The 22,799-nt window shown below is 41.0% G+C and overlaps 1 protein-coding gene across 2 annotated transcripts; it reads left to right on the top strand.

Moving 5' to 3' along the window:
* Positions 1-867: 867 nt before the first annotated feature.
* trabd (TraB domain containing) lies at positions 868-15,226 on the top strand. 2 transcript variants are annotated; one of them, XM_034176999.1, is made up of 10 exons: positions 868-894; positions 1,385-1,426; positions 7,265-7,328; positions 7,581-7,747; positions 8,259-8,399; positions 8,576-8,686; positions 13,146-13,285; positions 13,799-13,971; positions 14,510-14,606; positions 14,726-15,226. In XM_034176999.1, exons 2-10 carry the CDS (start codon positions 1,403-1,405, stop codon positions 14,895-14,897), a joined length of 1,089 nt encoding a protein of 362 aa, XP_034032890.1. In that variant the 5' UTR covers positions 868-894; positions 1,385-1,402; the 3' UTR covers positions 14,898-15,226. The 2 variants fall into 2 exon arrangements, with proteins under 2 accessions (XP_034032890.1, XP_034032891.1); XM_034177000.1 differs by lacking the exon at positions 868-894 and adding an exon at positions 1,099-1,115 and having other exon boundaries at positions 1,402-1,426.
* Positions 15,227-22,799: the final 7,573 nt, after the last annotated feature.

Genomic DNA, 22,799 nt, shown 5'->3' with positions numbered 1-22,799 from the left:
CGTGTCAGGGTAAGAGGTTCCTTTTAAAGCAGAGAACATCATGATAAGATCTTTCAGCGACTTCACATGCACGTACACATCACACTTCTGTAAAAGCAAGAAGCTTCATGATGAGATATGTCAGTGTAAGATGATATGCAGACTTCCTCTGAACAACTCTTGCAGTATATGGTGATTTCTGCAACTAATGTCAATGATACTGGTAAATTCTCCTTTATATCAAAGAAAGGTATCAGAGGGCTGATGTACAGCCTGTGTGCTCTACACACCACATTATAAATGTTCAAGTAAATATACGTCTGACATGGTGTTTTGTTTTTTTTTGTTTTTTACTATGTATGACTTCATCATATGATTTCTGTGTGGCTTATTATGAAGTCATTCATATGAATCAATATCAAATATTTTAGATCAGCCAGGCTTCTTGATTGCTGAGATGTACCAAAAGGATGTTTGTATGTATTTTAATGAGCAAATACTTTATTTTGTATACTGTTTTGTACATTATTTTACAAAATAAATTCAATCAATCGACCAAACTACCTCAGAAGCTAATCACCTCTAGATGTCTGCACAAGTGATATTACCACCAATTTGATCCATCCAGGCTTCCTGGTTGTTGGGTTGTTTTAAAAAAAGGTGTTGTAAAAACAGCTCTACTTAATTTTTTGTGTAGATTTATCACATCGAAGCTGCTGTTTGGAGGAAGCAATGGTTGTGAAATCACGGACTGTAGTGTGCAAATAATAATAATAATAACAATAATAATAATAATAATAATAAGTTTCTCAGTAAAAAGCGCTTTCGCTCGTTCAGTGACTACGAGTACCATGATGCACCGCGGCTGTCACTGTCAGCTGCGCTGAAGAACACGCTTGACAATTTGCTCGCTCGGTAAGTTGTGATTGTTTTCAGACAGCTTTAGTGTATTATTTCCGACGTTATTAAACTGAACAGTGAGAGCAACTGTTTTAGAATTGGTTGCTTTCTCGGTGTATGGTTTGACTAAACGTTACCAGAGTTGGTAACTCCTTTTAGCTTGCGTTAGCTGTCAGTAACCTGGGTGGTTAGCCATTTAGCGAGCTCACAGTGTCGAAGTTGAAATTAAAGTTAACGTTTTATCTGTTCATTTTATTATCCGATTAATGTAAAACTCAAAGCTGTCTGCAGCGACACTTTTTTTTAGTTTCTTTAATTACACGTTTAGCCCGTGTAAATTAACCTTAAGTTAGGACGTAGAATAAATTAGCGACAAGTCAACACTAACCAGCTGGCGTTACCTGTGAGCTAAGCTAATCGAGCGACGTGGACGCATCTTTAGCATCTAAAGAGACGTCAGCAGTGCAGTGACTGTGGCTGGTCCTTTTTTTTTCTTTTGTCATAGGCATTCTGTGCTACAAGTATGGACCAAGACAACAGCTTGGAGGTTTGTACCTTTGTTAGCTGTTTTAACAAATGTTCTCCTCTGCAGGTGGGAACACTCAGCAAATTCTTTCCAGATGTCACAAGAGAAACGAGCAACAAAACAAGTGCCATTTTTGACAAATTAGGATTGTACAGCTTTACATGTAAATATAAAAAGTGAACTTTTTATGTCATGTTTAGGCCAGTTCTCAGAATATAAAGCTGTTTTCATTAACCCTCTAGGGTCCGAGGGCATTTTTTGGACGGTTCACTCGCCTGGCATAAATGTCTTATTATTGCTGTTAACAGCGCTTCCTGCATCCCACAATCAAGTTTTATGTCTTTTTTTTCAGGACAACCTGTGCTTTCAGAATATATGTTTTGGTTGTGTTTTATAAGTGTAATAAAAGTTTACAATCAAAAATAGGCAAGGAAAAAATAAAGCGAAAAATAATTTTCCACACATTTATTCAAATAATACAGCAAACTATAATGAACTGTTTTGACACTTTCTAAAGGTAATTTGAGGTCTTGTGTGAAATACTGTACAACAAAAAGGTTCAAACAATAAACACAAATGCACATTTTGAACAATATATACAAAATGGTCTATGTGTTTTGTTCATTGATATGGTAACAGTGCTTTACGCAGAGAAAGCAACAGAGTTATCCAGTAACATTCACATGCAAACTAGTGGAGCAATCCTGATAGTTACACACTCTTTGTTTGAGCATGTGAGATTGTCATCAGAGGCTCTTCATCTGCTCCTGCTTTGCGTAATGGTGCAGGGCGCACTGAGTATGTACTAATAATATGTACTCATTGGAGCACCTAGGGGGCTATTCAAACGGGCCAACTAGTAACATATCACTCCCGAAAACAATCTTTGGCTTTTTACATGAGGTAAATCTGCCCTACGATTGGATTTTGGAAAACCATGTGACGGTGAACCAATTCCGATTGGACACTCACATTGCGCATGTCATCACACAGCTTCTATGAGGAGTACAAAGATGGCTGATGGCTGGCTCGAAAGTCCGCAGAGTTAACTTTTCAGCAAAAAGTAAAAGTAAAAAAGTAAGTTTCTATCTCATATCATTCAAAAGTTATTTATAATTTAGTAAAGCTTGGTCTTAGCTGTCGTATACGACGGTGTCGGCCCCAGAGGGTTAAGGAAGTGGCTATTCGTATGTAACCATATTAATAATCCCAAATTCTATTCACACTTAGCGCAACCTAGTTATGGGTAGGTTACGGTAGTGTAGGAATAAGCGAAGTGTGCAATGTATCTGCGCACGCGTGGGTCAAATGGGGGCAAAAATTCCAGCTATCAAACTCACACCGCTCCCATTGAATTTCATATACAGTAGCATTAGCGGACTGTAAAAGTTAAGGCTTACAGGGATTGTTGCAACGCATACAATAATGACAGGTGCGCATTGTGCTGTTTTCAAATGCTCGAATGGAATTCATAGGCTTGAAAGTTGGCTGAAAACACACGATTGCAAGGCTCCGCTGAGTCCACCCAAAGACGGAAAGAAGAAGAAATGTGGTAGTAAACCTCCGTTCATTCTACACAATTTCCCCCACAGAAAAGAAAGATCCAGATGGACGTAAAGATGGACTAAAATTGTAAGTTTCTTGCACACATTTATTTTGTCAACATCCTGACGCTGTTTTTGTGCATCAGCTTATGACTGTAATGTTGCGCCATGAATGACGTGGCGCGTAATATTGTAAAATTGACATGTTCTATAAACAAACTACATGCATGTGCATATCATATGTCTGTCAACTTCTAAAAACAAACGTGACACCAAAGAGGTTATATGTGAGACCCACCTTCCTTGTAGTCATTACGAAGCCGGCGGAGTAGCGATTTCTCATCCCTGCTTAGCAAATATTCTGCCATATCCAGAGTTTCAGACTCTGGACTTCGTCTAACCATCCGTCAGTTGCCTTCAAGGGGTCAAAAATTTGTCTCCAACTATCAACAAGGACTGGTCATTTTCGACAGCAGCTCTCTCTTCCTCCTTTGTCGGCACCAACAGTAGTTTCTGTAATGATGCAGCACACGCAAGCGCAGCCAGCTCATCTTTCCGTTTCTGTCCACTGCCGTACATAGTCCTGGTTGTAACAGGCAAGCTGTGGAGCTTACAAAAATGCTTTAAATCATCAACTTTCCAGCGGTTAAAATGATCCATATCATAGCACTCCTCTGTGCTTTCTGCCGTCATAGCATGTGGATTGGTAGCTGAAAAATTTAGCATACCCATAATGCACATGGCCCGAGATGTACACTTCGCTTATTTACATATCAATAGGAAATACATGTACAAGTCTGTAGCCTCATGATCACGTTACCTATATTGACCAATGAGAAATATGTTGGGTACAATTGAAGTTCACTATAGAGAGTTTTCATGTGACATATAGGTCATGTGATTTTGCGCCCCACGGTCATTCTGGATTATGACGCGGTGGCCATTGTGATACACTACATGCATTTGGCGAACAATTGCAGAAGCTTCAACAATGGTCAACTTTTGTGCTGTCGTCGGTTGTTCAGAGGTGATAAAAATGAGGCAGGTTGCTCATTTTACAGGCTACTAGCAGTTATTGTGCATCAAGCAATGAAGTGTTACGAGCTTTCTAAGTGACACAGAGAGACCTGGCTCAGCAGAATAGGCAGAGCAGATCTGAAGGAAGCTTTAATATGGCCAGAACCAAGCAGACTGCCCGTAAAGCCAAAGCCGCCCAGAAGAGTGCTCCGGCTACCGTCGGTGTGAAGAAGCCTCACCATTACAGGCCCAGCACCACCAAGCAACTCCACTGAGCTGATGATCCTCAAGCTGCCTTTCCAGCGCCTGGTGAGAGAAATCGCTCAGGACTTCAAGACCGACCTCTACTTTCAGAGCTCTGCTGTGATGCTCTGCAGGAGGCCAGCGAGGCTGACCTGGTTGGTAGCTTGCGGATCAGCAGCTCGGATTTCTAATAGCGACGGATCTTTGTCAGTGCCACGGTGCCGCACCTGTAACGGTGAGGCTTCTTCACACCGCTGTTTAGCCGGAGTGCTCTTCCGGGCAGCTTTGGTAGCGAGCTGTTTCCTCTGAGCATTTCCTCCGGTGGATTTACGAGCAGTCTGCTTGGTTCTGGCCATATTAAGTTTATGCTGTGAAACTGCCGGCCACTTTATGTTGTCATTAAATTCACTATCTGGTACAACATACGGATCCACTGAACCAACTGCTACACATCGATCACAATAAACTGCTTTATCTTGAGGGTTTAAAGCCTCGTAATAAGCTTTCTTTCTATTTTCTTTCACGCGCCAGCTGCGTAGTAATCCATGACGGTAACTGTCCTGCAGCAGATCGGTCACGTGATTGAAAACAGTCTATACGAATATGGATAGCCACTGCCTTTCTTTAATGTGGACCAATATATTCATGTTTGCTAGGATTTATTTGTTTGTTTTCATTTGTTTTGGCAAAAATAAAGCTTTAAATGGTTGATTTGAAGTGGTTGTGCATTTACAACTAGCTTTCTGATCTGGAGTAAAAACTGAATGAATGATTTTATTCAGCACACAGATTCAACAGAAACAAAAAGAAACTCAAAACAATTTAACAGTGTACCCATGTGGCTGAAAGGGTATAGGCAGAACCAAAGGCTTAATACACCCCTTTTACCATAAAAAGAAAAAAAAAATGAAGAATGTACACATGATCAATGAACTGAAATTTCTCAACACAACCAGACAAACAATAGTGCACAAATCAAAAGCGATAGCAAAATCGGTGCAATGTTTCGTGGTGCACTCATATGAGCTGTTCTGAAGGGAGTTGCCCTGAGTTGTACATACGAGGTCTCTTAGATAATAAACCGACCTTATGGAATCACCCTGTAAATTTTCATCCCCAAAACTAACACCTGCATCAGATCAGATCTGCTTGTTAGTCTGCATCTAAAAAGGAGTGATCACACCTTGGAGAGCTGTTGCACAAAGTGGACTGACATAAATCATGGCTCCAACACGAGAGATGTCAATTGAAACAAAGGAGAGGATTATCAAACTCTTAAAAGAGGGTAAATCATCATGCAATGTTCCAAAAGATGTTGGTTGTTCACAGTCAGCTGTGTCTAAACGCTGGACCAAATACAAACAACATGGGAAGGTTGTTAAAGGCAAACATACTGGTAGACCAAGGAAGACATCAAAGCGTCAAGACAGAAAACTTAAAGCAATATGTCTCAAAATCGAAAATGCACAACAAAACAAATGAGGAACGAATGGGAGGAAACTGGAGTCAACGTCTGTGACCGAACTGGAAGAAACCGCCTAAAGGAAATGGGATTTACATACAGAAAAGCTAAACGAAAGCCATCATTAACACCTAAACAGAAAAAAAACAAGGTTACAATGGGCTAAGGAAAAGCAATCGTGGACTGTGGATGACTGGATGAAAGTCATATTCAGCGATGAATCTCGAATCTGCATTGGGCAAGGTGATGATGCTGGAACTTTTGTTTGGTGCCGTTCCAATGAGATTTCTAAAGATGACTGCCTGAAGAGAACATGTAAATTTCCACAGTCATTGATGATATGGGGCTGCATGTCAGGTAAAGGCACTGGGGAGATGAATGTCATTACATCATCAATAAATGCACAAGTTTACATTGATATTTTGGACACTTCTTATCCCATCAATTGAAAGGATGTTTGGGGATGATGAAATCATTTTTCAAGATGATAATGCATCTTGCCATAGAGCAAAAACTGTGAAAACATTCTTTGCAAAAAGACACATAGGGTCAATGTCATGGCCTGCAAATAGTCCGGATCTTAATCCAATTGAAAATCTTTGGTGGAAGTTGAAGAAAATTGTCCATGACAAGGCTCCAACCTGCAAAGCTGATCTGGCAACAGATATCAGAGAAAGTTGGAGCCAGATTGATGAAGAGTACCGTTTGTCACTCATTAAGTCCATGCCTCAGAGACTGCAAGCTGTTATAAAAGCCAAAATACTAGTGATGTGTTGGAGCGTTCTTTTGTTTTTCATGATTCCATAATTTTTTCCTCAGAATTGAGTGATTCCATATTTTTTTTTCCCCTCTGCTTGGTCTAAAAAAGTAACCGTTACTGACTGACATAATTTTTTTCCTGATTTCTTATAGTGTTTCTTAAAGCCAGAAAGTTGCCATTTGAAATGACTTTAGTTTTATGTCATGTCTGTGATCTGCTTTTTTTTTCTACAAAATTAAACAACTGAATGAACATCCTCCGAGGCCGGTGATTCCATAATTTTTGCCAGGGGTTGTAGATGCAGTTCATAATTGGTAAATGCTCTTATTGTTTCCTTTTTTGAATTTATTTACTTTTTTGGTTAAAGTTGCAGTCTTTATATAATACGTATGTTGTATAATAGGTTTGGAGGTAGCTTGGCATTAGGTACATTGTCAAGGCACTAACATATTTAACATTAGCATGAGCTTAGAGCCTCCATTGTGAGCATTTATATTGAATTTAAAAATGTGTATACAAACTAACTTAAATACACGTGCTGCTGTTAGCCAGTTAGTGATGCTAGCAGGTTAATGTCAGAATGGATGCTCACAAGCATAACAGGCTAATGGTAGCATATACTTGCAATCATAATGAGCTAACATTAGCATGAGCTGACCGAGTTCCTATATTGAGACCTTGGGATATTCTTGGTCTTCTAGACAAACGGATAAAAATATTTTGACATTAGTTTGGTCTCTAGAAAAGTTTGATGGGTTCCAGTTGAACTTTTATTTTGTTAATGATAATCAGCGGTAACTCTTTGTTCTTGTTTTGTTCTTGTGTTTTCACAGGAGGTGTCAGGACATCCATCAGGTCACTCGGATGAGGAGATTCCTGCCATACCTCCAGGGCTCTGTGTGTGCTAGATTTCATATGAAAATTGCTCAATACCTTTTTAATTGTCAATACCTGTGACAGTTTATCACTTGATTGTCTTGGTTACACTGTGTACCACTTAATGTTCATACATTGTGTCTGAGACTTGATTGTTTATTAACTTCTCATGTCCTTAACTGTGGTTTCTGCGCCATGTTCAGTTAAAGTAAGAAAAGTGTCCAGTTTTTAATCTTGGTGTGATTATGGTGTCTGGCTGATGTTGCTATACAGCAGATGGTGAGACGGAGGAGCTGCTTTGGCGGTTACGAGAAGAGCGTCGACAGTCGTCCCCTGAACTTCCAGATACGGTGACTCGTCTTATGGCCCTTGATGGCAGCATACTGTACCTGGTGGGCACTGCTCACTTCAGTGATAGCAGCATCAGTGATGTAGCCACGGTGAGCCAATGCACATTTACAGTTATACTTGCATAGTGCAGTAAGTTGTTTAAAACACCTTTGAAATTTGGCTTGATCTAAAATGTTAATACTATCTGACAGGCTTTTCAGATGATTTTATCGGCCAGGTGTACACTAGAATTAGTAAGACAGACACCCTTCCACCCCAACAAAGAACTGCATTGAAAATGGTTTGTGCTTTATAAAAATAATAATAATAAAAAAATCATGCATTCTTTCATGGATGCACACAATTTAAAAAGAAAAAAAAAAGGTGAGTAAAAAGATAAGGATGCTGCTGGCAGATGAGCTCAGCAATTTCTTATCATGGTCATCTTTGTTTGACACAAGACCCTTTGGGCCCCCATCCCCTAATTTAGACAGTTGAAAGAAGTGTGCATACACATTGAGGCTTTTTGGACTAATTCATACTGCGCATTCCACTGCTTTCTTGTTCTCCTTTGGTCTCTTATTCTGTCGCTTCCTCTCTTATCTTGCATGTCTCATGCAGACAATCCGTGCTGTGCAGCCAGACGTGGTTGTCGTGGAGCTGTGCCAGTACAGAGTATCTATGTTGAAGATGGATGAGAATACACTGCTAAAGGAGGCCAAAGACATAAACCTGGAGAAGATTCAGCAGGCCATCAAACAGGTCCATCTCTCAGAATGATTAGTATTCATAATGGGGATAGCAGGGAAACCTTCAGTCTGTTTTGTGTATTCTGCCTGTTTTTGAAAAGTGTCATGTAAATGTTTTAAGACATTTTGGATTTGTCATAATCTCATGTTGTTTTCTGTGTACTACTTCTACCTGTTTTTGTTTCTTAGAATGGGGTGATGTCTGGCCTGATGCAGATTCTTCTGCTGAAAGTTTCAGCTCACATCACAGAGCAGCTGGGTATGGCTCCTGGAGGAGAATTCAGAGAAGCTTTCAAAGAGGTAAAACATGGGCATAACAATTCAAGAGTCCATTAAAGGGCATCCCTCTGCAAAACCCCACAATGTCCTCTCTTGTATAATGTCTTAAAACAAAGTAAATAAAGGTTGCATGGCCACAAACTATTATTTGATAATGGACTAGTCATTTTTGCAATTAGTCAACTAATCAGATTGGACGTAAATTGCAGCTTAATGCAGCTGCTCTTATAATTAGCTTCAAGCCTGAAGTGTTTAAGGTGTGTGTTAACTAAAAATAAAGATGATTAAGATGATAGTTCATTCAACTTTTACTCACATATGTGCGCTAAGGCTATTGAAATCATCATCTTTAGTGTTAATGTTTACAACTAAGTAAGTAGCTCACTGTAGATGTTAATGTTAGCAGCTAACTAGACAGTTATCTTAGAGATGACTCTTGCTTTGTCAGAATCGGCCACAACATGCTTCCTTCTCAGATGCTCCTGCATCAATGTTGTACTGCCGTGGAAGGCGAATTCTGCCTTGCAGATTTTGCATTGCATGTTTTTTTTTTTTTTTCCTTTAATTTGGTTGACATGTTCCAGAGCTTTTTGAGCTGCGTTGCTGGCAAGCCATGATGTTATTTGGGCATAACCTTTCTGGGGACATCATGGCTGACCCGGATTACCACTACTGTGCATGTACGTCAAGGACAGAAAGGCAGCGGAAGATACAGCAGCAGTTTTGAGAGAAAAATAAACTATTACATCGATTATTAAATTCGTCTCCAGCTATTTTGATAGTCGACAGATTTTCATGCTTTCGATTCCTGGTTGACCCCAAACTCCAGACCAGGGTTTGTGAAAATCACTTAATTGGTTTGTGGTACATACTGTGACCAAATCAACAGGAGTTACAACATGACCTCTTTGATATCAGCTTTAAGTTAAAGGGAAATAAGAATTTAAAAGTTGTCCTTGGACATCTTGTCTGTATTGTATCAGTTCACTCGGCTGTAAATGGGCACCAGCCTTGGATGGGGAAGTAACTTGCGTCAGACAAATGTCTTCTATCGCCTGAAAAGATACTGTTGTTTCAAGGTGCCTTTATTATCCCCAACGGGGCATTTTGTTGTGCAAACAGCAGAGAGAGAGAACACATTCATACATATATAGACTTAAACATACATGATCTTAAATATAACAAGAAAACTCACCAGAGAACAAACAAGTAAAAAAAATACTCATGTGATAGTGTTTAAAAAAACAAGAGACAGTGGCTATAAAAGAGTTTTTGTACCTATTGGTTTTACATCACTTGGACACAAATCTACGACCAGACGGAAGCAGTTTGAACTCTGGGTGCAAGGGGTGACTGGGATCATCTAAGATTGACTGGATTTATTGATATTTTACTAAATTACAAAGCAAACTGACTTCTTTTAAGGTAGGCAAAGCATTTTTGCACAGTTAAAATATTTTGTTCCATTATATTTTTTATAGATTATATTCTAAAGTTGACCTAATAAACTCTAATTTCTTCAGTTTTTAGCATTATCAGGATGCTTTCTCAATTGCAACATTATTAAATATTGAAAAATGTGATCATTTTTATGCTGGATTACTTAGCTCTAGTCGTGTGATTTGGAGAGTGGCTGACTCCTCGTGATATAACGGAGTACTTGTTCATCACAGACCTGCCAACCTATATGCTGTTTTTCGTTCCAGGCACATGTTTTGACACCAAAATACACTGCTACTAATTGATACTCAGAAAAGCTCAAGTAAATCTATGCCTGTCCAACATGGTTGGGCAAAATTCCAAATTTAAATTCTGTATCCTGCTACCTCAGTAGAGTTTGTGGGGCCCATTAAGTCAGTCGGCTTTATTGTCAATTCTTCACATGCACTAGACATACAAGGAGTCGAAATTTCATTTCTCACCTTCCCTTGGTGATGACAGGACAAGACATTTCGACAATAAGGACAGAAAGGTGCACAAGTATTTACAGTGTAGTGTCTGAGGTAATAGTAAAAGTGGAAAGTGCAGTAGTGCAACCCATTCAGTATTTGTAGCAGCAGCAGGTTTTTGTGAAGACACTGTGCAAGTGGTGTGATAGTGATAAAGTGAATCAGTGCAGGACATTGGTCATAGGCAACAGATATTTTATATATATATATATACGAGGTCTCTTAGATAATAAACCGACCCTTTTATTTATTTTTTTAACTATATGGATTTGAATGACATGCGATTACACCAATCATGCTTGAACCCTCGTGCGCATGCGTGAGATTTTTCACGCGTGTTGGTGACGTCATTTCCCTGTGGGCAGGCCTTCAGTGAGATGTGGTCCCGCCCTCTCGGCTGAATTCCTTTGTTTCACACTCTGCTCGAGACGGCGCGCGTTGCTTTATCAAAATTTTTTCTGGACCTGTGAGGAATATCCGAGTGGACACTATTCGAGAAATTAAGCTGGTTTTCTGTGAAAAGTTTAACGGCTGATGAGAGATTATGGGGTGTTTCTGTCGGTGTAAGGACTTCCCACGGAGCGGGACGTCCTGCAGCGCTTCCAGGCGCTGTCGTCGGCCTGTTTCGAGCTGAAAACATCCTAATTTAAGGCTTAATTCACCCAGGACATCGTGAGAGAACAGAGAAGATTCAGAAGAGGCCGGCATGAGGAATTTATGCGGACATTCCACTGTTTAAGGACATTTTTTTTAATGAAAGACGTACGCACAAATTCGCCGAGTCGTTTCCGTGACAACTCGGCAAATCTGTGTGCGCCGCGACAGGAAAAACACCTCCGTGTTGAAAACCATTTGTAGAATTCAGGCGGCTTTTAATGGCTTTCAACAAGTGAGTAACTGAGAAATTGTTTAACAGCTTGGGCATGTTCCAACTTGCCCGTTAAGATTTCCAACGGAGGTGTTTTTCCTGCCGCGACCCCCCGCGGTCGGGTCCAGCCCGACATGCGACTCTGCCCGCACGTTCTTTCATTACAAAATGACCGTTAACAATGGAATGTCCGAATAAACTCCTCATGCCGACTTCTTCTGAAAGTTCTGTTCTCTGACGACTTACTGCGTCAACAGAGCCTGAAATGTGGAAGTTTTCAACTTGAAACGGCGAGACGCTGCCGCCTCGAAGCGCAGATCGCCGTCAGGCGCCGTGGACCATCCATAAAGCGACACTACCAGACCAAAATCTCTCATCAGCCGTTAAAATTTTTACCGAAAACCAGCTGAATTTATTGAATGGTGTCCACTCAGTTGTGCCTTACAGTTTTGAAAAAAATTTTATCAAACAAAGCAACAGTCTCTGAGCCATTCCTAAACAATGAAAAAAATCGACGAGCGGGTGGACGACTCCTCACTCAAAGACTGCCCACAGGCGAATGACGTAACCGACAGGCATGAAAAAACTCTCGCATGCCCACGAGGGTTCAAGCATGTCTGATGTAATCACACGTGATTCAAATCCATATGGTTTTTGAAAAAAATAATAAGGTCGGATACTTTTCTAATAGACCTCGTGTGTGTATATATATATATATATATATATATATATATATATATATATATATACACATATACACAAAGTCTGTTAGAAAAGTTTCCTTTTGATTTATTTTTTTTCTAAACTATATGGATTTGAATCATGCGCACTTGCATCAGCCATCGCTTAAACCTTCGTGCGCATGCGTGAGTTTTTTCACGCCTGTCGGTTGCGCCATTCGCCTGTGGGCAGGCTTTGAGTGAGCACTGGTCCACCCTTGGTGATGATCCCCACCAGAGTTGTCTTCCCCAAACTTCACTATGTGGTTTGTGCTGTGGGTTGTTGTGCAGTAATGTGAAGAGCAGTGGACTGAGCACACAGCCTTGGGGAGCCCCTGTGTTCACTACCATGCTGCTCGAGGTGTTATTGCCCACACAGACTGCTTGTGGCCTCTAGGTGAGGAAGTCCAACAGCCACTTGCAAAGGGAAGTGCTGAGCCCCAGCTTGTCCAGTTTGCATATGAGTTGTTGAGGTATTATGGTGTTGAACGCTGAACTGAAGTCTATGAATAGCATTCTCACATATGAGTCCTTCTTGTCCAGATGGGTGAGGGCTGGGTGCAGGGGTGAGCAGAAGCTAGTGCTTAACCCTGGAAACCATAGTATGAAGCAGATCAGCATCTTTTCTCTTTATAGATAGGATGCCACTCCATCGCAGGATACTTAACTAGCCAAGGTCAGTTTCATTTATATCTACTTGAACGCTTGATGCATATGAAAAGTCTTGTCCAAGGACACAAATCGGCAGCCTGAAGCACAAACCTGGAATTGAACCCTAATTTATAAGTTTGTTGTCCAACTCTTAAGCCTCAGAGCCACCTGCTCTGACAGAAGTCAAAAATGCATGAGAGAATTTGAAAAGCTGGAAGGTATTTGTTGTTCCTTTCTGCTTATTTTACATAGTCTTACTTAATTAATACTTTTTTTCTTTTTTCTACCCACAGGCTAGTCGAGTTCCATTTTGTAAATTTCACCTTGGGGACAGGCCCATCCCAGTGACATTCAAAAGGGCCATTGCTGCTCTCAGTCTGTGGCAGAAGATTCGTCTTGCCTGGGGTCTCTGCTTTCTGTCTGATCCCATCAGGTAATAAGCTCATATTACTGTACGTCACACCACACTGGCATGACGGCTAATTTTCTTCCCCATCACGACACACAGCTGCTAAATATGATATGAGGAAACTGGGTATTAACTTCATGCGGTCCAATACATTTTTAAGGTTTTGTGTTTTTCTGTTTTGTGGGTTTCAAATTCGCTGTATGGGTTTGCCCACCTATTGCTATAGTACATTCATAAATTGGTCATATCACCCAAACATGCATAAATAAGCTTCTTTACATTGAGCACCAAGTCAATTCTGGTGCCACGCCTAGCCACATTCACGCCACCACAGACCTTCCTTGGGTCCTAGATGGCACCCACGCAGACGAACAAATGGTCCAGCACCAAACTAAGTGAATGCAACAGAGAAATAAAATGGAGAGAGCAGAATAAGTGCAGGATGTTGATGTTACAGTCACCTGCATGTTTTTCTTCCCTCAATCCTCATTGCCATCATCCTTATAATGTGCAGTTTTCCTCTTTAACCTGTTTCAGTAAAGAAGATGTAGAGAAATGCAAACAGAAGGACCTGCTGGAGCAGACCATGTCAGAGATGATTGGCGAGTTTCCAGCCCTCCATCAGACCATCGTGGCTGAAAGAGACATCTACCTCACACACACCCTTCGTCAAGCCACACGCTGTGTGGAGGTGCCCCCTAACGCCCAGAGTGTGTATTAGGCCATTTTCTGTCAAATGGACATTTATGGTGTGTGTGTGTGTGTGTGTGTGTGTGTGTGTGTGTGTGTGTGTGTGTGTGTGTGTGTGTGTGTGTGTGTGTGTGTGTGTGTGTGTGTGTGTGTGTGTGTGTGTACTCTTTGCATGCTGTTTTCCAACACATGCATCTTAAACTGTGGATTAAATTTACACCTTTCCTGAGTAACATTGTTGCTTCAGTTAACTGCTACTTTTGCATTTGCTAAAACACTGCATAAATCCATGTTGTGTGGATTGAATTGCATGTAAAAATGTATTGTTCTGGATCATTTTAACTGTGACGCCATCCAGACTTCCTGTGTTTGTGATTTATGTCTCACTTTGAATTGGTGAAGGGGTGACATCTATTAAATTTTATTTATTTAAAAGGAATGTATTTCATGCCCTTGAAAAGACAACTGAAATTTACATAACTAATAGTATAAATGTGAACATGACCTGTTTTCTTTTTTTCCCCTCCCCTCTCTAAAGTTGCATTTTATGTCCTGCAGAAGTGCCTGCTGTGGTGGTAGGAGTTGTTGGGATCGGTCATGTCCCTGGCATAGAAAAAAACTGGCAGAAGCACCTTAACATCAGTGAAATCATGAGGTATGTTTATCTTTGCTTTTTTTTTTTTTTTTTTTTTTGTACTGTGCAGCAGAATGTATTACAGTATTGTTTGGCTGTCTGGTTCACGGCTCATCTGTATTTCTCACCCTTTCCCTCAGTGTTGCACCTCCATCACGTTTTGGCCGGGTCTTGCATACAGTCATAAAGGGTTTCATCGTGGGAATGGTGGGATATACCTCCTACCGTGTTGGATGGACTTTATGTAGAGCAGTTGCGTCTCTACCTACTGTTCAGTCAATACTGCAGATTGTGCAACCACCACCAGTGTGAATCCATTGGTCTCATCAAGCCATCAATGACAAACAATGCATTTATCACCAGTGGCCTTAAAACAGTGAGTGAAGCTGGACAAGAGAGCTGTCCAGCCCACATCAAGAATTTACAAGGACCTCAGAGGATTCAAAAGCATGCCCCCCCCCCCCCCCCCCCCCCAAAAAAATGTATTGATGCTCTGCAAATGCAGCAGAGCTATACTGCCAAAGAAACCTGGACAGTACTTTTTTTTCCCCTTTCATATCTTGAGCAAGTCATACATTTTGTACAGGATACAAATGCTAAATGTTTCTTAGTCTTACCACCATTAAATTGTTTTTATTTGACATGCTTTGAATGACAGGAATTTTCCAACAGGTACACTGATGTCTACTTATTCCTTCCTCCACACTGGTGCCAATCAGTATTTTTGTAAACTGGTCCTTTTCTAGTTTTGAACTTAAAATAATCAGCTGTTACTGTTATACTCCCAGTCTCTGGAATGGAACATTTAAGCCCCCGTCACACATAGCAAAAATGGGAAGGAACCATGCCCGACACGGCAAATACTGCCATAATCCGATGCAGTCGGGAGGAAAAGAGGCGTGGTCAGCTGTCAGAACACATACAGATCACCTCGTCCACACCTGCACGATGGCATCCAGAGCGCAGGTAGATGGCAGAGGCAGCTGTCAGATGGCCATAAGATGCTGCAGATTGCCCGATGTCCAAACGTCTGGATGGCAAACACGGGACTGGAGCACTTTGTTCCTCACGCGCATGAATGTGCAGCACGCATGGTGCACGTGTGCTCCGTGCACATGCGTGGACCTGCAATTATCACTCAACCGTGCGCACGTGTGTGTGTGTGTGTGAGCGGCAGTGGTGGTTTTAGATAACTTTAAAAACCATTATCGGACTAATTATCTTCCGATAAATTTTTGTCCGATAACTTTTAGACTGATAATGTAGTAAACAAAGCTGAACAGTGAGAAACATTTTTAAAATTTAAAATCGGTTGAGCACCTACCTGTTAAAAGTTTCCTAACAGATGTATCGTTCTACCCTCTGCAAACAGAAGAGAGCTGCTTCTATGAAAAAACGCTCTATCCTCTGCAGGCAAAGGAGAACTGGTCACAAAAAAATAAATCATTTCCTTTAACACCATACTGATATGCTGGCAATATCACCCAAGTCATCCAGAGGCATACATTTTTAACTTATGGTTCAAATTTTAACCAAACTAATTTCAGACAAGTTATTTAAAATTACTGTCATGTCTGAGTTTTATAAAGTGAAAATACTTTAATTTTAAAGTAATGTGCTAATTTTTAAGGTTTTAGTGAGCACATGCTGTGCCCAGCAGTGCATTATGGGTAGGATTAGGTAATCTCAGTACGTTCATTACAGGACAAATGCATTTCAGACACTCTGTTCAGGATCCACAGACAACAGCGTTAAACTCTAGTGCCTAAAACGCTTGTGAATATATTCTCTGGGTTTATAGACATTATTGTATTTGCGTTTGTTAAATTCCACACATCTTAAATGTAACAGACACAGATTATCTGGAATTTTGTTTTGGCAAGTTTTCATGATCTCTACTACCATCTTCTGGCCAGTAGTGTTCATGGCAGTATTCGTCCTGAAGCTGGGCAGACACTGTATGATACTTTTAATCACTGTGCTCGGTTTCAGTTCAGACTGTACCACAGAACCGCACGGTGTAAAAGTTCAGAGCGCCCGATTTATGTTCCACACACGTACCTTCAAAAATCACAGGCCGGACTCATGTTTCCAGAAGCAAAACGTAAGCTTTTTTTTTTTTTAAACTTACTTTACAAAAACTCTCGATGGGAGACATCAAAGTTTAAAAACAAAACAACAAAAAAAAAATTACAAGACAGCTCTGTGGTGTTTGCACATGCACAGTGCAAGAGGTTAGACACTTGTAGCTCTTCAGCAGCAGGATACCCTCACGACGGCCGACCATAATAATATCAAACAGGTTTGATTTTCATTCGGTGATCAGGAGGTGGTCATGAGATGTTAAACGCAGCTTCTTACTCCATGTGCACTACACGATGCAGGACGTGCGATTAACCTTAAACTCAGTCCAAAAAATTCTAGCACGAATGAAAAATCATCTGAAAAAGGCCCAAAACTCAGTGTAAAGCCAACATCTATGTGTCAAGACAATATTGAGTGCATGTTTTACAATATAATAAAACGTGCGCACAATATAATAAAATGAGCGCACATTCTCTCCACATGCAAAACATTTTGCGATGACACTTCCAAGGCTCTGTAAAAATGCCTGTTTTTACAAATAAAAAAATGGAATATTTTACAAAAGCACATTTATCTGTAAACACCGACACACGTCACATTAACGTGTTGGTTTACATAATGAATGACTGAACCAATCAGTGTTTAGCAGAGGCACATTTTACCCAGAATCCTTTGCGATCTGTGTTTGTTACAAAACCTCAGAATTAGTGCATTATTCAACATTAAGATATATTATATTTTAACTTTGTACAAATGACAGAATTGACAATAATGGAGTTATTCTATCGGTATTAATGTTATTCATAAATCAAAACCATAAGTCAGCACTGCTTTATTTTCCAAGACTTCCACCTGATCGGAGCGTTGTGATTGGGTAGAGAGCTGGGCTTTGACTGCTCTCAGCTTGCTTCTGTGCTGGAAGCTGTGTAGTGAACAAGAGCTTCCAGCAGGGGGCAAGATGTTCAAAGACAGAAGTGTGGGCTCATTGTATGGGTCTGTTGTCCCTTTTGATGCTACCAGAAGCGATTGTGGTGTTAAAACTCAAATTCAGTTTATTAGTAGTTGCAAATGTACCAGAGACAATACTGGAATTTATCGGTTATCTGTAACTTCCGATACATTTTTGGGTGGTTTATCATTTTATCTTCATCAAAGATAACTTTTCAGTTGTCTGATCATCTGTTATGGAAGTTAATTTTTTGGTTATCTGTGCCCACCACTGGTGACCGCGCAGCTTAGCGGCACTGGACAGCTCTGCTGAAAGTTTGCTGTCATTGGGCCATGCTATCCCCTGCATCAGACGGAGCCTTTCCAGGGAACTTTAATTTTTTTTTTTTTCTCGCTCACTTGAGGAGGACAACACAACTCTGGACACAGCAGTGGTTAGATTATCATATGGGATTAATTTTTTATTTTGTGTGAGAGGATTTTAGCCACAGATAGCAGTTTTGGCTTCACGTCCATGCTGTGAAACAATCCTGGACTGCTTTTGGAGGTGAGATTCATGTTTATTAATGCTGTAACGGCCTGGCACAATAGTTCCATGTCATATCTCCTACAGAGTTAGAAGGTGATCATTTATTACAGCATGAGATCCGTTCAGCTCCGAGCCTGACACGTGCAATGACACATTACTGCGCACCACGGAGAGCCGCAGCTGCCCGTGTTATACAGTGGTCCCTCGCTATAACGCGGTTCACCTTTCGCGGCCTCGCAGTTTCGCAGATTTTTTTAAATCCAATTTTGCATGCTTTTTCTTTTTATACAGCGCATTGTGTTCTGCGTCCTCATCAAGCAGGCCGGTCGCGGCACCGGTCGGCATCACCGCGAAGGGAGAGCACGCATATTGTGTTCTGCGTGTGTCTGTTTACAAGAATCTTCTCACCCAGAAGAAAAAAAGAGCACCAACAACTACCCATAACTGTGTGGTTCACTCGGAAAAAGACACCTGCACCGAGGTGTCACTCAGTGGAAAAAGACGCGACAGCGGAGCGGCACCAGGACGAAGAGGCGCGATCAGAGGAACTGTGAAATGCTGGTCAGTCACTATTAATAATTTCTTCTGTGTCCAACCTCGTAGGTTGATCGTTAAAATTTAATTTGTTACTTCTAAAAGCCATCATAATTATTTATAGGAAAACGTTCTATTTTTATTTCTCAAATGTTTGGGCCTGAAACCAGGTTTTGATCTTTGGTTTCATTCTATAATACTGGATTTATTTTTCTACTAAGGTTTGAACTTTGAGAGTGGTTACACAGGAGAGAAAAGTGAGAAAATGTTAATGCCTGTTTGAGAAAAGTGTATAAAGTGTGTAGTGAGGGGTTTTACAGCCTAAAAACATCTATCATAATTGTAAAAAATAATGCTGACTACTTCGCGGATTTCGCCTATTGCGGGTTATTTTTAGAACGTAACTCGCGCGATAAATGAGGGACCACTGTATACAATTATGATGGAGACAATATTCACATTATTTATGTCACCCATTGAGAGGAATATTATCTGTACTATAAGGTCTATTGTGGATATAACAGCCTGTCCAGATCTGCAGCACTGTGTGCTGTGCGACACATTGACCCGCAGTGGACTCGGTGCTTTTGGTTTGTTCGCACTGTGTTCACATCCCCTGCACATGGATGGCTGCGTGCCACATATATATCAATGGTTCCTTTGCACTCTGAGGTGGAGGTGGACATTATAAGTGGCATGTGCAGGTCATGCCAGCAGGCTTTGCCACGCCCGATCCATCTCGAGGTTCCCTCATACATGCTCAAATCGTTTCGGATCCTGTTTATGTCGCCTTAAGAATATGTAAATTGCGGTCAGATGGCGCTCAGACCACTGTCTGATAGGTGGCCCATCTCGGCGGCGCCCGGAGGGTTTTGAACATGTCCATTACACTCGGGGCCACCGGCCAATTTTGACCAACTATGTGGACTTTCCCAGATGGCTATCAGTGTTTTGGAACTGAAACCCGACACTTTTCCGATGTGCGCTGATACGCCATACTGCGTGATTCTGGCTATGTGTGACGGGGGTATAGGAGTTGAGGTATTCTCAAGTGACAAAAACGTGCTTAATGTGAAAACATATACAGTGAGGCAAATAAGTATTTGATCCACTGTCGATTTTGTAAGTTATCCCACCTACAAAGAATGAAGAGGTCTGTAAGTTTTATCATAGTACACGTGAGAGAATCTAAAAAAATTCAGAAAATCACATTGTTTGTTTTTTTTTTTATAATTAATTTGCATTTTATTGCATGAAATAAGTATTTGATCCACTAGAAAAACAGACCTTAATATTTGGTACAGAAACATTTGTTTGCCATTACAGAGGTCAGATGTTTCCTGTAGTTTGCACACTGCAGCAGAGATTTTGGTCCACTCCTCCATACAGATCTTCTCCAGATCTTTCAGGTTTGGAGTTTCAGCTCCCTCCAAAGATGTTTTTATTGAGTTCAGGTCTGGAGACTGGGTAGGCCACTCCAGGACCTTGAAATGCTTCTTACAGAGCCCCTCCTTAGTTGCCCTGGCTGTGTATTTGGGGTCATTGTCATGCTGGAAGACCCAGCCATGACCCATCTTCAATGCTCTTACTGAGGGAAGGAAGTTGTTTGCCAGAATCTCACGATACATGACCCCATCCATCCTCCCTTCAGTACGGTGCAGTCGTCCTGTTGCCTTTGCAGAAAAGCAGCCCCAAAAATGTTTCCACTGCATTCTTCATGGTTGGGACGGCATTATTAGGGTTGTTCTCATCCTCCAAACACGGCGAGTGGAGTTGATGCCAAAAAGCTCTATTTTGATCTCATTTGACCACATGACCTTCTCCCATGCCTCCTCTGGATCATCCAGATGGTCACTAGTGAACTTCAAACGGGCCTGGACATGTGCTGGCGTGAGCAGGGGGACCTTGTGTGCCCTGCAGGATTTTAAACCATCGCGGCATAGTGCGTTACTAATGTAATCTTTATGACTGTGGTCCCAGCTCGCTTCAACCCATTGAGCAGGTCCTCCTGTGTTGTTCTGGAGTTTCTCAGAATCATCCCACGAGGTGAGATCTTGCATGAAGCCGCAGATCGAGGAAGACTGACAGTCATCGTGTTTCTTCCATTTTCTAAGAATTACGCCAACAGTTGTTGTGGTCTTCTCACCAAGCTGCCTGCCTGTTGTCCTGTAGCCTATCCCAGCCTTTTGGAGGTCTACAGTTTTGTCCCTGGTGTCCTTAAACAGCTCTTTGGTCTTGGCCATGGTGGATAGGTTGGAGTGCGATTGAATGTGTGGACAGGTGTCTTTTATACAGGTAACTAATTTAAACAGGTGCAGTTAATGCAGGTAAAGAGTGCAGAATAGGAGGACTTCTTAAAGAAAAACCAACAGCTCTGTGAGAGCCAGAATCCTTGCTGGTTTGTAGGTGATCAAATACTTATTCATGCAATAAAATGCAAATTAATGATTTAAAATCAAACAATGTAATTTTTCAGTTTTTAGATTCTGTCTCTCAGTTGAAGTGTAGATACAATAAAAATTGCAGACCTCTCCATTCTTTGTACAGTAGTGTTCAGAATAATAGTAGTGCTACGTGACTAAAAAGATTAATCCAGGTTTTGAGTATATTTCTTATTGTTACATGGGAAATAAGGTACCAGTAGATTCAGTAGATTCTCACAAATCCAACAAGACCAAGCATTCATGATATGCACACTCTTAAGGCTATGAATTTGGGCTATTAGTACAAAAAACTAGAAAAGGGGGTGTTCACAATTATAGTAGTGTGGCATTCAGTCAGTGAGTTTGTCAGTTTTGTGGAACAAACAGGTCTGATTCAGGTGTCCCCTTTTTAAGGATGAAGCCAGCGCCTGTTGAAAATGTTTTTCTCTTTGAAAGCCTGAGGAAAATGGGACGTTCAAGACATTGTTCAGAAGAACAGTGGAGTTTGATTAAAAAGTTGATTGGAGAGGGGAAAACTTGTACGCAGGTGCAAAAAATTATAGGCTGTTCATCTACAGTGATCTCAAATGCTTTAAAATGGACAAAAAAAAGATGCATGGAAGAAAACGGAAAACAACCATCAAAATGGATAGAAGAATAATCAGAATGGCAAAGGCTCACCCATTGATCAGCTCCAGGATGATCAAAGACGGTCTGGAGTTACCTGTAAGTGCTGTGACAGAAGACGCCTGTGTGAAGCTAATTTATTTGCAAGAATCCCCTGCAAAGTCCCTCTGTTAAATAAGACATTTGCAGAAGAGGTTACAATTTGCCAAAGAACACATCAACTGGCCTAAAGAGAAATGGAGGAATATTTTGTGGACTGATGAGAGTAAAATTGTTCTTTTTGGGTCCAAGGGCCGCAGTTTGTGAGACAACCCCCAAACTCTGAATTCAAGCCACAGTTCACAGTATATATATATATATATATATATGTTTGGATATGTCAAAATACTTAAAGAGATCATGTTGCGTTTTGTTTCTGTGTAGGCTCTCAGTTGTCCAGGTGGTTTCCATAGTAGAGAAGCTTGAATCTTCGACTGGACTGGGTTGCTTGACGTGAGGACGTTTCGCTTCAAATCACAGAAGCTTCCTCAGCTAAAATTCTTGCTATGGTAGTCTGACTTCTGTCTTGACTCTTGTAGAGAAGAATACACCAGAAGTCAACAAAAGCTGGGGTTTTTAACCTAACCAGACCCCTCCTACCGAGAGGCCGACTGCTATAGGCTAGTGACTAAACAATAGCTCTAATTAGCACCTATTGTGCACTCTCCTAATGATGGGATGGAAGCCTCCCCTGATGGCTCCCTTGACGACTCTTCTGATGACGTGAATGACTCATTACCATGAACAAAAGACTGAAACTGCTTTGACCTGATTTTAACTTCCTTGTCCTCAAATGTGTGGTTAGTGTCTTTCAGGTGGAGATGAACTGCAGACTGAGGTCCACTGGCGACCTCTCTGCGGTGCTGGTATAGCCTCTTGTTTAAAGGTTGCTTAGTCTCACCTATGTAGTGTTCATTACAGTTTTCCTGACATCTGATATAATACACTACATTGCTCTGTTTGTAACTGGGGATCCTGTCCTTAGGGTGAACTAATTTCTGTCTCAAGGTGTTAACCGGTTTAAAGTAA

This window comes from Thalassophryne amazonica, chromosome 8, assembly GCF_902500255.1.
Source record: "Thalassophryne amazonica chromosome 8, fThaAma1.1, whole genome shotgun sequence".
Classification (NCBI taxonomy): Eukaryota; Metazoa; Chordata; class Actinopteri; order Batrachoidiformes; family Batrachoididae; genus Thalassophryne; species Thalassophryne amazonica.
This window is presented reverse-complemented; position numbering and strand designations above follow the sequence as displayed.